This window comes from Manis javanica, chromosome 16 (genome assembly GCF_040802235.1).
Source record: "Manis javanica isolate MJ-LG chromosome 16, MJ_LKY, whole genome shotgun sequence".
Lineage (NCBI taxonomy): Eukaryota > Metazoa > Chordata > Mammalia > Pholidota > Manidae > Manis > Manis javanica.
The window spans coordinates 39,404,705-39,418,802 of NC_133171.1; the positions used below are offsets into that span (position 1 = coordinate 39,404,705).

Here is a 14,098-nt window from a genome sequence, read left to right on the forward strand (position 1 = left end):
GGGCCCAAGAATGGCAAAGGTACCCTTCCCTACATCCATCCTATCCACTAAGTGAAGTCTATCCCCTTAAACTGCTAAGTTGGAGATATGAGGAAAATGGATAGAAGAGTTCATCTCATATCTCTTCAATATTATGCAGAGCCTCTTCTTAGCTATCAAAATAACAACAAAAAAGGACCTAGGGTGGGGTGGAAAGAACCATACATAGAGGGGACAGAGTTCTCTGGAATTTTTAAATACCACCAAGGCACTGGTAGTTGAATGGGCTAGGGGTGACCAAAATTTTAGAATTTCTGTCAAACCACAGGACAAAGATTCGTGACTGCCCTTTTCAGTTCCCAAAGCATTTATTGATGGATTGACTGCCATATTGGTCAATTTAATGGAAAGAGTCCTCTTCTGTTAGAGGGAGTTAAGTCAAGAAAGACTAGAACTGTAAGCACTGGTGGCGGCTTCCAGTTGGTCATGCTTTCTGATCCCTAACTACGTAGTTGTGTAGGAAAGTGCATCAGTTAGATGTGAAAAAGCATGTGCTGCCCCTCCAAAGTCCAGAAGTGCTTAAAAACTGTGATGTAGATAATTCTGAACAATAAATTACGTGCACAAAAGGAGTTTATCATAACATAAAATTAAAAAGTGACAATTTCATCACATGGTTACACTGCTGTTTTCCTTTTTTTCTTTTTTTCTTTTTTTTTGGTTTTGTCCTTTTTTGTTTCATTTTTCATTTCCATTTTTGTTTTTTATGGAGGGCTGGGGGAGGGTAGAGATTTGGTCCACTGAAGATGAATCACCCTCGAGGATATATATATTAGAAAAAATATCAGCAGCAAGATTCTCTGGAAATAGATTCTGTTTGATGGAGCTAGTCTGTCTTTTCTGTTTTGCCCTCTTTCACGGCGGCCTCGGAAGTTTTCCGCAGGGGGGCTTTCTCAGAGTTGGCATGTCCTTGGCCAGAATCCGCTGCTCCGCTGTTTTTGTGGGTAGTGTGCTTTTCCAAGTAGTTCAGCATTTCACTGAGGACTGTTTGGAAAGTGCTCAGGGCCGCACATATTGCTGGAGTCCCAAAGCCATGAGTGATCAAACTGGAAATGAGAAGTGGTAGGGAGAAAGAGATGAACAACTCATAGTATGATTTAGGACAACAAATCCCCCCATTTAATCTAGTACATTCCATTCAACAGTTATTTATTGTGTTCCTAAATGGTGACAAGCATTGTGGAAGGTAGAACACAGGTCAATGTACTGCGATGCATAAGAAATTTAGGACATATTTGGAAGAAGATTTGTCACTGATAGATTTCATATGCACTAGTTATTAGCAAGTCTGAGTGTCTGACACATGACTTGACTCTGATTCTCTATCTCATTAAGAAAGCCAGACAATGCAACTTTCTTTGTGCAGGAATCACCTTGTTTTTAAGAATGGCATGTATGGCTGTGTGAGCATAGATCATACAAGAAGAAATCAAAATTGGCTGAGTCTGTCTAAAGGCTCGCTCTTCCTCTAACTTCATTCTTTTCTTCTTCCTAGTCATGGAGTTTACCAGGGCACCTGGCCATCCCGCTGGAGACCACATTTCTAAGCTTCCCTTGCATCTCGGTTTGGACATGGGATTAACTCTATTACAACAGAACATGAAGGGAAGTATTGTATGTGATTCCCACCTGCTTAAAAGGAATTCAGTGCCCTTTATTTCCTTTCAAAATAGTTATGCGGCTCTGCAGATGAGGATGATCACCTTGGTGGTGGGGACAGAACAAGATGGAAGGAACCCACTCACCTCCAGTCTCTTAAATGAGAGAAAAAAAAGCGCCACTCTATGTTCGGGTTTTAGCAGTTAATTAGCTAATAATCATAACTAAGCAAATGTAAGGAGTGCTGTAGCAACCTCTGCATGGGTAGTCCTTGCAGCTATGACAAATCTCTAGTTGAACAAATATGTAATTGTAGATTCAATCTTCTTGTGAACAGAACCCGGCTTGTTCATTTGGTCAATGGTTTCTGAAATGTAACTCTGCCAGGTACTCCCCACAATTCACCTCTTATACTAATACAGAAAAGCATGCTTGACATACATTATGCATATAATATATATATATATATATATATATAACCTGTACAATATATATATATATTGTACATTCAACAAATAAAGGTCTTAACTGTTTACAAGTCCTAGATAATTATAGTTATGACATTAGCAATTTTTAAATCAGATAGTACTATTCTCCATAATGTGTTAACTAGTTAGTTACCCCTCTTAGGATATACACTCTTTAAAATAATGAGATTTTAAGACAATGCAAATGAGGGATTTAGGATCCAAGGCAGGCTGTGATATGTCTCAGTAGGGATAATAGGATTTACCACATGGAATATTGTTCATATTAATCCATGCAAAGGGCTCAGAATGATGCCAGACCTGTGCTCAATAAATGGTATATATTGTTGACTATGGGATATTCATGGTGAGGGTAAAATTTTCTGCATGTCCCTCATTATATTCCATAGGTTGCTAGTATCTTTCATCTGGGTATTTTACAAAGATTAACCCTATGCCTAGGTCACAACTGGCATACATTAAAAAGTGAAAAGACCACTGTCCATGATTATTTAGAAAACAAGAATGGTCTGTGCTTTGATAACTATGTACAACAAAATTGGTAATGTGAGACACATCACAGGTTGATGTGTAAGCATATGCATATCTTTGCTGCAGAGTCTTGCATTGCTGAGCCGAAAAATTGACTTCAGCTCTATTTCGACAATGAGATAACTGGAGAGGAATCCATATGCTCCAGGATCTATCAAGGAGTCTAAACAATAATGGAATTGATTGGAGTGGTAGAAGAATTAATCACGGCTGCGCTCACAAATAGAACTGAGTCAAGCCATCCGTTAATGTCTAGATGCTTGGCCTGGTTACAAACTGCCTCTTTTTTCATGCTTTATTCCTGTTCAGGGGTCCTTGTACCACTGGGTGAATTTTATTTTCCTCTGTACTGTCATGTCCTCTTGGTTGTGACTGCCCTCTTCATCAGTAGTAGTCGAGTATGCAAAATTAAGTTTCACTCTGTTAAATCTTAAAGTTAAAGTTAATAGCCAACATTTGAGTTATGACCATATGCCAGGATCCGTTCTAAGTGCTTTTATCTGTATCATCTCATGCAACTGGCAATGACACTATGAATTAGGTATTATGATTTTCATCTTACAGATAAAGAAACTAATGCCTAGAGAAGTTCCATAGTTTGCCTGAGAAATCTGATACTCTGTATTGCTCCAAGCTTCTGTTCTTCTCAGGTAGAGGGTGTGTTTAAGTCCTTTTTTTTTGAGGAATCACATTCTCTAGGCAGTTTTAGCTTAGCGTTTGTAACTTTGTTCTGTGGGCAGACTTCCAGGACTAGAAGGTGATAATTCTTTCTCCTCAGTTACCTACAACCAGGGTTTTTAAAAAAATCAAGCACAAAGTGGGTAGGTCTATATAAATGCTTTAGTTCTCCATGTTGAGAAGTTTCATTACTGCTATAATGAAAGATTTTTAAGTTGTATCGCTTCCTGGCTGATGCCCTTCCTTGCTTCTAAAACACGTATCTGCGATCATTAGCAGGTTGCCCTGCTTTGCCCTGCATTGAAGATCAGGTGTACCACGTTTTCATGTTTGCTCTGATTTAGGTACTTTGTGATTTGGGGGAAGTTATTTGGCCTTGCAACATGACAATGGTCTGACTAGAACATGTGCAATTTCTTTCTAACTCAAAGCTTCAACTCAGTGGTATTAATGCTTAGCTCTTCTTAAAACCCAGGACATGAAACAGAAGGTTGGAAGTTGAAAGTCCATTGAGGTCCAAAGTCAAGTCTAAAATTGACCGTGCACTATTTAACATGAGAAAAGTAATTACCTGTAGTGTTATCTTTCAACATAAAAAACATTACATAAATTGTGTTAGTTTCCTTCATTTAACATTACCTGCACATCAAAAAATATGCGTGGCACACTGTGCAGGATGGTACTACATGCAAAGGACAGCCTCTGTTCTACCAGTTTTCAGGGAGGTTTATGAACCCAAATAATTAAAGTAATCTAACATTATATTAGAATAGCATAGAAAAAAGTATGAAATCATGGGGTGATTAAAAAAAATTTCTTTAACACCTTGCTATTCTATTAGCTGCAAGCTAAGAAGCTGTATATCTGATTCATAGTGACATACAAAAAGGAGAACCAGAATAGTGTATGATCTATAGAAAAATAAGACAGAAATGACAAAACCGATTTTCAGTCCTATATAGAAATCTGTAAGGTACAAACTGTAGTCAAATCTCCAAAATTTTTGATTCAATAGAAATCATTTTGCTTTTTAGAAAATATTACTTTTCAGCCACATACTTAATATTTAAGTTATATTTGGCATTTGAATATATTTTCACCATAGTAACATCAAAGAGCATTTTGCAAGCAAATACTACTTGGGTTAAATAGTAGCCATGATGATTTGAAGTAGGTAGTCAAAATCTAGACACATTCTTCTAAATTCAAACTTGTCCAAGAATTGATCCTCAATGAAAGTGAAAGAGATAACTTGCACTGTGCTAGATGTGTCTGTCATCTTCAAGCCACATTCAAAAAATTTTTGCCGAACAGGGGTAGAAGATACACATTGTATCAGGTTTTGTTAATGTATTTGCATTTCCCAGATCTCCTTCCTTCATGCTTTGTGATGTCTTCTATTATTTTATTCTTGAAAGGCTTATCTTGCCTCTGTCCCCAAACCTATGATGGCCACTCCTCTTTGTACACCTTTGTCCGCCCTCTTCTTTTCAGCCAATCAAAAGTCCATTCATCCTTCAGAGCTCCTTGACTCATATTGAAAAAAAAAAGGAATTAATTTCCTGGTTCCTTGATTGAGACACTGAAAATGAGGGGCTCCTGCCAAAGGATAGGAGCTTGCTAAAGTGATGAGAGGACTTAACGAAATTCTGAGGAGAAAGAAGTGACATTCCCCCTAAAAATATAAAACTAGAGCCCAGAGAAGATGATAGGAAGAAAATAGACAGGTGAGGGTAAGTGAGATCTCAGTCATCAGAATGAATAAGAGTTCTGGGAGCCACATAGGAAGCCATAGACCCTACGTGAGAATTAAAGTGTACTAGATCTTCATTTAGGTGGCAAATACAGTGTTATATATATCTCTGAAAATTTGTGGTTTGAGCTCTTCCTATAAATTGGTCATCAGAAGTTATAGTCAAACCTTAAAAAAAAAGTGTAAAGAGTTGTTAAAATAAAAACAAACTGCAAATCAACAGCATCACCAACACAAATGAAGAGAGCTGAGATGGGGCACTGCTATCATGAACCTCCACTCTGCCGGACACTTTGTGCTGCCATCCCTGGGCATTAGCTACCCCAGGAGCAGCTGCCCCAGGGGAGAAGCAGTGGGGACACGAGTGTGTGCAATGATGGAGTTAACAAAAGGCTGAAGATTCCCTGGATTCATGTGGAGTCTCTGACACCCGGGCTAGTAGGATTTAGTTTACAGTTATGTTCCAAGAATGAGGCAGAGGAATAATGTGGAGACAGGCCCAAGGCTTGGGGAAATAGTACCACATCAGCATAGGAAAGATTAAGTGGTAATTAAGATACTTTGCTTTCTTTTCAGAGTTTAATCTTTAAAATAGGCAATGGTATAATAACAGAGTTGAGATTTTCTTTTTAAGGATAGAAAATGACTATTTCAGGATAAAGGAAACATAGGCATGTGTTATCTGGGACTCTGGAGTTATTCGGTAATCTTTGAAAATTTATGGAAGATTGCAAATAGTGAAATGGAACAGAGTAACATGACCTAATAACCAGAGCAGGGGAGAAAAAGAGTCAGACTTTAGAAACTCTAGATTATTAAATTATATTTAAGTAGTCCTTTAACAAATACCTTGTAATGGGACATTTTTAAAAATCATATATATTAAGTTCGAATTTACATATGGTAATATTTATCCTTTTTAGGTAAACACTTTGTTGAATCTTCACCAACACCTGCAGTTGTGTAATGGCCACCATTATCCCCCAAAATTCCTGGTGCTTTTTTTCACTCAGTTCACTATTCCTATAGTTTTTACTTTCCCCCCAAATGTCATATAAACTGAATCATAAAGTTTATAGACTTGTACAACTGGCTCTTTTCATTTTGCACCGTAATTTGAGATTCATCTATGTTGTGGTGTTTATCAATAGACTATTACTTTTTATTGTTGGTTAAGTATTCCATTGGATGGGTTTATCACAATTTGTTCATATAATGGGTTCTTTAGAAATCTGAAGGGTTAATATTTTAAAAAGGTAAGTTATCCCTGAACGGCTACATGGGTTCAGTAAGGAACCCAATAAAGTAGCTGTATAAATTGTATAAAAGCATTATAGGGGAAGAACAATGCAATTTGCTGCAGGATTCTAGCAATGCATGTGACAAAATCTCCCAAAATACCAAGTAAGCTGAAGGGGAAAGTGAGCAAGATGACAGCAGTTAGGTAGACACAATGATACCCAACGTGTAGACTTAAATGTAGTCGTCAACAGCGAGGGATGTTCCTGGAGGAGTGCTGCAGATCTCGCCCGTTAATCCCACTCTGCTCCACGTGGGAGTTGACAATGGGATTGAAGGCATCACAGATTTGTAACTTAATGGCTGACATTAAAATAGAAAAATTCCCACATTCGATAACAGAACCACGGTGCTGAAATATGTTAATATAGCAAAAAGCTTAGTTGGTAGGCCAAAGTTAATGATGTGAAATTTAGGGGAGATTAGGGAAAACATATCCACTTGAGGTCAGGCTCAAGAGCAATTTTAGGAAAGGGGCTCCCCGAATCAGTAAGTCTAAACTAAAAAAAAAAGGGCCCACATTTGAGGTTTGGATCATAGCTAGTCAGGCTTAGAAGCTCTATTTACCTTAAATTATTCTCTAACTAGATTCCAGCTCATCGATTTCATTTTCCTGTTACTAATTTCACAGTGAGGAGCAAGAAGGTTCTGACAACTGACTGTGAACAATACAATCACCTGCTGAGAAAATCCAGACTGCTAGAGTTTATGGCACCTGATGTTACAGAAAATGTAACTTATATTTAACAGTCATTTTCTTAATTTTATTCATGGGTTTAAAAACTCCTATTTTGCCAGACCTCCCAATTAACATTCTCTGGAGCATCTTTCTGCAGCATAAACCATCTCTTCAAATGGGCTCAGTTCAGGAAGGCACTAACTGATGCTGGATCCAGAAGTGAAGCTTCTAACATTCCCCTATGTGTTGGAGTATGTTCGCAATGCAGGAATGGGAGGGATATCACAGTGTCAAGCCCCCCTTTCTGGGGAGACTGTGTTGGGGTGTGTGTGTGTGTGTGTGTGTGTGTGTGCGTGTATGTGTGTGTGTATGTGTGAGCATGCACATACATGTGCACACCTGTGGACTTGTATGGTTTTTGTCATTGATAAGGTGGCATCATAACCCCTTTTTGACCAATGGACTTGACCTGAATAAATTCTACTGCTACAGATGTTAACTTTTTAAATTAAATAATTAAATTTTTATTATGGTACCATTAATATACAATCACATGAGCAATATTGTGGCTACTAGACTCCCCCAATTATCAAGTCCCCACAACATACCCCATTACAGTCACTGTCCATCAGCATACTAAGATGTTATAGAGTCACTAGTTGTCTTCTCTGTGCTGTATGACCTTCCCCATGCACCATCCCCCAACATTATGTATGCTAATCATAATGCTCCTTAATCCCAGATGTTAACTTTTTAAAGGAAAATATACTGCAACAGTTAAAACTGTATTCTCTAAGAGTCAGGTTAAAATGGAAGAAATTGAGACAGAAATTGTAGAGGTAATAGAGGATAGAAGGGAAGAGATTGTTATTTGAAAGAAAGTAAGTTATCATCCTTTCTTACGTTTCCCCTGTGTGGCATTGCCAGTAACATGTGAGTAACAACCTACTTTTATTCAGTGTTTACACTTTTAAAGTACTTCACAAGAATTATGATGACCTGTCAGGGAATGGGAATTCCCCAAACTTCTCTTCACACTTTACAATCTCTCGTTTAATGCATTTTTTGCTTGTGGCCAAGGTCTTACATGTTTACCTTAAAATCCCCAAAGTTTCTGTGCTTACTTGGAATATAAGTTAACAGAGGATTCTGAGTGGACATTTACCAGAGGAATAGGGACTACTTCTCTTTCCTTAATCTAAGTAAATATGGTTTATATTTCCTTGTTTCTTTGTACACTAGAGAAACGTTACAGAGCTGTTTCCATATGGCTTTAGTTGTCCTTCAGGAATGCTCTATCATTAATTTATTTCTCTAAACTAATTTAAATTAAACCACTAAAGCAATTTTCTAAAACATAGCCTAAAGCAAACTCTTCTGGAATCTTCCTCTGAATTCTTCCTATCTTGGCAAGAGTTGGGCCTTGGATTCTGTGCATCCTTTCCACCTACTAAGCAAGCACTGATTTAATAGGTATTGAAAAGAAAATGAAAGCCTTATTAGTATTTGCCACTGAAACCTGGGTCATTCAGTTGTGTCTGACAAGCATGGATGGATTTTTCTAGCTTTCTTTTGGGATATAAAATAGCTGGAAGCACTAGATACCATTATGCTCCAAACAGGAAGACTGAAAATCAAGAGAAAATAGACTGCCATCATGACTTAGGTAATTAGAGTAAAAGCTAATTTCATTTTGTCAAATTCCAACTTTCTGGCCAGAAAATGTTTGACAAGCCTACTTCTCTTCCTCCCCTACTTCTGGTTCGAATAAATAAAGATTGAAATCATTTGGGCTTTTATTCCTCGTATTTGGTTATGTTGCACAATTCCAATGGGGGCTTGCTATTGTGTATGTATCCTTGATTTCCCAAACTGCACACAGATGCCCATCTCATCAACCTCAGTTCCGCTTTTCGGCCTCCAGGGGGCATGCAGGCAGCAAGATTTACACGGAAGACAAGCTTTTCCTTCCCTCCTGGATTATTCAGCTACTGCAGCAGGTTCAAATGCAGCCCATGGCTCAGTGTATACTCCCCACTACAGCTGGAGGTGGCAGCCAGAAAAATGCCTGAGAGCTGTGGTGAGGGCAGGAAGCTGGAAACAGACCCTGGGGAGTGCCAGCAAAGGACTGTGGGTCTTCTCCATGAAACCTTACTTCTTTCCAGAGCTTTCCGGTAAGGCACTGCTCTCTCAAGCAGCACATGCCCTGAATATAGGCCACTGAGAGAGACTTCGCCTTGGGGAAAGTAGCTGGGACTTATCTTGCTTGATGCATTTATCCTTTGGGCCTAACTGGTTGAGGGAAAGAGAAATTGGCTGACTGTGTTTATTATCTACATGGATTATATTATCCCATGGCCCCAAGTGTTTCTGTAAAGGAGTTTAATTAAGGTATCTAGTTCTCTGGTGGCAGGGAATCACTGGACTCTACTCAGTAGCAGGGCCTTGACAGCCCTCATGAATGTTCTGTGGTCCCTTTGGCTGGGGGTTCTCAACCATAGATACATAGAAGCTTATGTAAAATATATCATATTTACATTTTATGTAAAAAATACCAGGGAACTTTTATTTGAAATACCAATGTGTGGGTCCCACCCCAGAGATCCTGACTTAATTAGTTGGCATGGGTCCGAAACAGCAGTATTTTTTGAACACTACCTAAATAGTTTAAATGCAGGTAGGGACTTGTGCATATTCCCTTAGGGCCACACAGTAACCCCTAACTACCAGGTCTGCTATCTTTCCTGGGAAAAAGAGTATGATGAATACTTCAGAATCTCCCTAAAGAACTTCTGCAGAAGGTTAGTTGCATGCTAATACGTATTCTGAGAAAAAAAAGAAAAGTTTCTGTCATCAAGTTTTGTAAACATGGGCCCAGGCCTTCTGTCCATTCAAAATGAGATGTTGATATGCTAATGTGCATTTGCACACTTCAAGAGGCATGTAATAGCCAGGGTTTTTTGAACCAAAAAACATTTGACCATGAGACACTTTCCAGGAATATCTCACGGGGCTGGTGTTCTACCAATTCACTTTGGAGAAGTGCGTTTATGACTACCCTCCGTCTCTGCCAGACTAGGCGATGAGTTACCCACTACCCTAAGGTCACGTTTTTCCTACTCTTTTCAGCCACTTACTGAGGTCTCAAAGGGTCCTGGTGATTCTATTTTACTTCAGCTCATTAGCAAAGGAGGCCAAGGATACAATCATTGCACAAACATTAGGAAAGACCAAAGTCAATCACATCCAAGTCAACTATTTGATGTCTGCTCTAAATTTACACTTTCCACTAGTAACCAAGATGAGATTGAGCTTGGCCCCCGCTACCCACACTGAGTGCTCCCACTGTCCCATGCTGTCTCCCTATAAACTCTCTAAAATCCATTGCTCAACAGAGATAGAAATTATTTAAATAAAAATTTACCAGATTTCTTCCCCAACATAAGCATCCCCCAGTCAGTTATTCACACACATAGTAACCACAGAGCTGTGTTTGCAATTTGTTATTAGAAACAATTGCCTCTGTTGTTTGAATTACTAGTCCCCTATATGCTGAACCTAAAAATCCATAAATGATCTGCAATAGATGCCAGATGCTCTTATGTGTGTCTCTCTGCAGGATTTGCTGTGGTGCCATGCAACTTGCAAAGTATAAAAAATATCAGCAACTGATTTAGTTCTTCAATTTCCTGATTGATGTTAAATGAATATTAAGTAATTTAATGTAGATTCATAAAAGAAGTGCCCCGTGGTTCCATGTGTCTGCTAAGGGAGTGAGAACTTTGCCTGTTTTATTTTTAGTCTATATTTTTACTGGTAAAAATTTTACTTCACAGGTGACTGTTTTTTTACTTTTATGTAAATACAGGCTGTCCTTTCTTACTTAACTAGCGAATAAGACCCAACCATTTGCAGGTATGTTTTTCTTTGTATCTGGAAATGGCACTCACTTTTAGAGCATAAGTTTCAAAGTTTATTTTCAACCTTATGTAAAGGAGCTTAAGTTTGGGAAATGCAGGATTTCTTTTTTCACAATTCAGGCCCACTGTTTCCAATGTTCTTAAATAAAATGGTCTTAGAAGTTCCCTTGAATTAAGAGTATCCTGAAGGAGGCTTATTAATTTTATTTCTGATATCCTAAGCCTAGTTGCATAATTTACTTTGTGATGTTATCTTTTGGGATTAAAGACTTAACTGAAATTTCTTCATTTCTCTTCTGACATTAAAGAATGCCTTCACAAGATTAATTAAGTCATCCACTTCGGATTACCTTCCTCAATGCTTTCCCAATGGAAAAAAAACAAAACAAAAAACAAAATTATATACATGTAGGCACCTGGGAGAAGACCAAACCTGCTCATGTTTAAGTAGAGACACATGTCCTCTCTTCAGTGTGGCGCTAACCGCACAGCACTCAGAAAATACTAGTTGAGCTGACTGGGAAGCATGTTGCACATGGAACACTAAAGAAAAGGGGATGAGTAGCTCCGGAAGAGAAACTCAGAGAGACAAGAGAGGAACTTTTAGGAGTTGGGAGGGAAACAGAATTAAACTGACTCTGTAAGGCCCCCAGTGAGTAGGACATTAGGGAGATAGATGTTGCCTCAGCGGAAGGAAGGCATTTCTAACAGATCTGTCAGAAACAGAAGGGATGTCTAGGCGAGAAAGGTGCAGTCTGCCATTGAAAGTTTTCAATCCTGGAATGGGAGACAGCTTGACAGGAGTGCTGGACAGAAGATCCAAATTTTGAAGAACAGAGGGAAATGTAAGGGCCCTTCCAACTCTGAGAATCAATGAAGAAAATTTAATCACCAGTAAACACACAAATATTTGGGGCTGCCTATACATTTCTTATTTCCAAAGCATTATGGGAGCAGTAGGAGGGCCTATGTCTAAGAAGGTGTGATGACAGAACACTTTTTGACTCAAATAGAAGAATTAAGCCTATCGATCATTTCATTTCCCCAGCCCATGGTCCAATTAAAACACCATGACCCTGGGAATAAGCCAGTGGAGAATAGATTAAAGAACTACTCAGGGTATTATTATAGCCTACAGTTATTAAGATATTTATTGGGTACATACTATGTGCTAAGTACTGTGGAAAAGAGATAAAAGCCATTCCTAATTATCCCAGGTAATTATCTGTATTCTGCTCAATCCTCTATTATAAAATCTCTCTTACGTATTGTAAGCCTTTGTATGTAGTTGTCTCCCACATTAAAAGTTCCTAAAGAATGGGACAAATCCTTTAACCATCTTTGCACCACCTGCCATTAACATAGTAAAAGAAACAATAATATTTTAGGTTCCCAAGGTATGTGCTGAGAAAGAAAACTTGCTCATTTTTCTGATAGGCTCTTCTCTCTGAAGTGAGCATTAAAAATCGTCTTAACTTCCCCAGCTTATTTTGCCAGATGCGAATTTGCTTGACTTCAGATTCAAGGAGATGATGGGAAGATGAGAGACAAGGAAGGGAAGTTAAGATTTCGTAAGATCTCAAAGAGGAAGTCCTAACATTTCAGAAAATTAGGGTTTCCATCTGAGCTGAGTCTGTTCTGTCTGCGAAGCCCCCTCGCCACCTCCATCTGATTGCCATTCCTGGGAATTGCGTCCCGCAGGGTCTTGTGCAGATTTCCATCAATTCTCTTCCTCCTTCCAGTAGGTGTCGTGCTGTCCACTGTGTTCCCTACAGTAATACACACTTCTGATGGTACTCAGTAAATCACAAATAACGGATAAACCTGCCTCCTGTCATTTTGATGGAAACTAGCAGCTTCCTAGGCTGTGAATCTTGAGAAAGGTCACTCACTGCGATGCGCATAGTTACCGCAGAAAACTTTAGGTAGTTAACTATGCTTTACAAGCCCAATCATTCCCCAGCTTTACTTGGACATAGTCAGTCTGCTGAAAGTAAGCCACAGTTCTCAAGGAACCAAATCAGTCACCCTGTAAGGTAAAATTCAAGGGCTCGGCATTGGGAAGGAGATTTTACTGAAATAAAATAGGAGCACAAGTTGATGCTACACATTAATTTCTACACCTAGCCAATCACGCTCTTGCCTTATTTATTTCTCAGCTGGAACTCACCAAAAATAGTGGAAAATCAGACTCTGCCGAAGAACTGTTTTCAAAGTCAGATGTAATATGCTTCCTTTCTAGCTCATTTTTCCTCTTGAGCTTATGCTTCTCTCTAAATTAAAGTTACCACTGTTGATAGGAAATTTTGAAAGGGACATACTCTATGCTGACAAATTTTAACCCAGATTATTAGGATAGATGCAGAATCTCTTCACTGTGTTGGTGTACAAGACAGAAGCTCACATAATACTCAGTGTCGTTTTAAAAATGAATTAGAGTTGTTTTTCTTCCAAAGCACTAATAGTCTAGGGATATCTTAGGATTGTGGTCCTTAAAGGTGCCTATCTGATTCTGATAGAATCAGAATCAAAACTCAACCTCAGAGTTTTGCAAATAACACAGATGCCCAAGTCCAATCCTTGACCTGCCCTACAGATTCAGAACTTTAAAAGTGTACTCTTGTCCTTGAGATTTTTAAAAAGCTCCAAGACACATTTTGCTGTGAAGGCAGGTTTCAGGGCTACCCTTTTAAAGTGTGGAGTCTTTCTCAAGGTCAGGCAACAAGCTGACTTTTACCATCCTATTAAGATATTCTATTGAGGCTTCTTTTAATACATGCACAGAAAAAAAAGCAGATATTTAAGTTTATATCAGGAGCTTTCAATTTGGGTGTTAATTGGAAATGCCAACCATGCATCTTTTGCTTAAAAGGATATTAAAAGGATGTAGTTTAAGACATGAAAAAGAATGAAGTTGGATACTTACCTCATACTGTGTGTAAAATTAACTCAAAATTGGTAAGAGACCTAAACTTAATACCTAACACTATAAAACTCTTCTTAGAAGAAAACAGGGAAAAAGTTCCATGGCTTTGGATTTGGCAAGAATTTCCTGGATATGAAACCAAAAGCACAGGTAACAAAGGTAAAAACAGGCAAATTGAGCTATATC

The 14,098-nt window shown here is 38.6% G+C and overlaps 1 protein-coding gene across 1 annotated transcript in view; it reads right to left on the minus strand.

Annotated features, from left to right (window-relative positions):
- Positions 1–573: 573 nt before the first annotated feature.
- TFAP2D (transcription factor AP-2 delta) overlaps positions 574–14,098 on the minus strand; it is a 53,912-nt gene continuing 40,387 nt past the window's right edge. Inside the window, exon 8 of the mRNA XM_017659508.3 lies at positions 574–1,085. Coding sequence (XP_017514997.1) covers positions 866–1,085 — 220 coding nt within the window. The 3' untranslated portion in view covers positions 574–865. The remainder of the gene's footprint in view (positions 1,086–14,098) is intronic.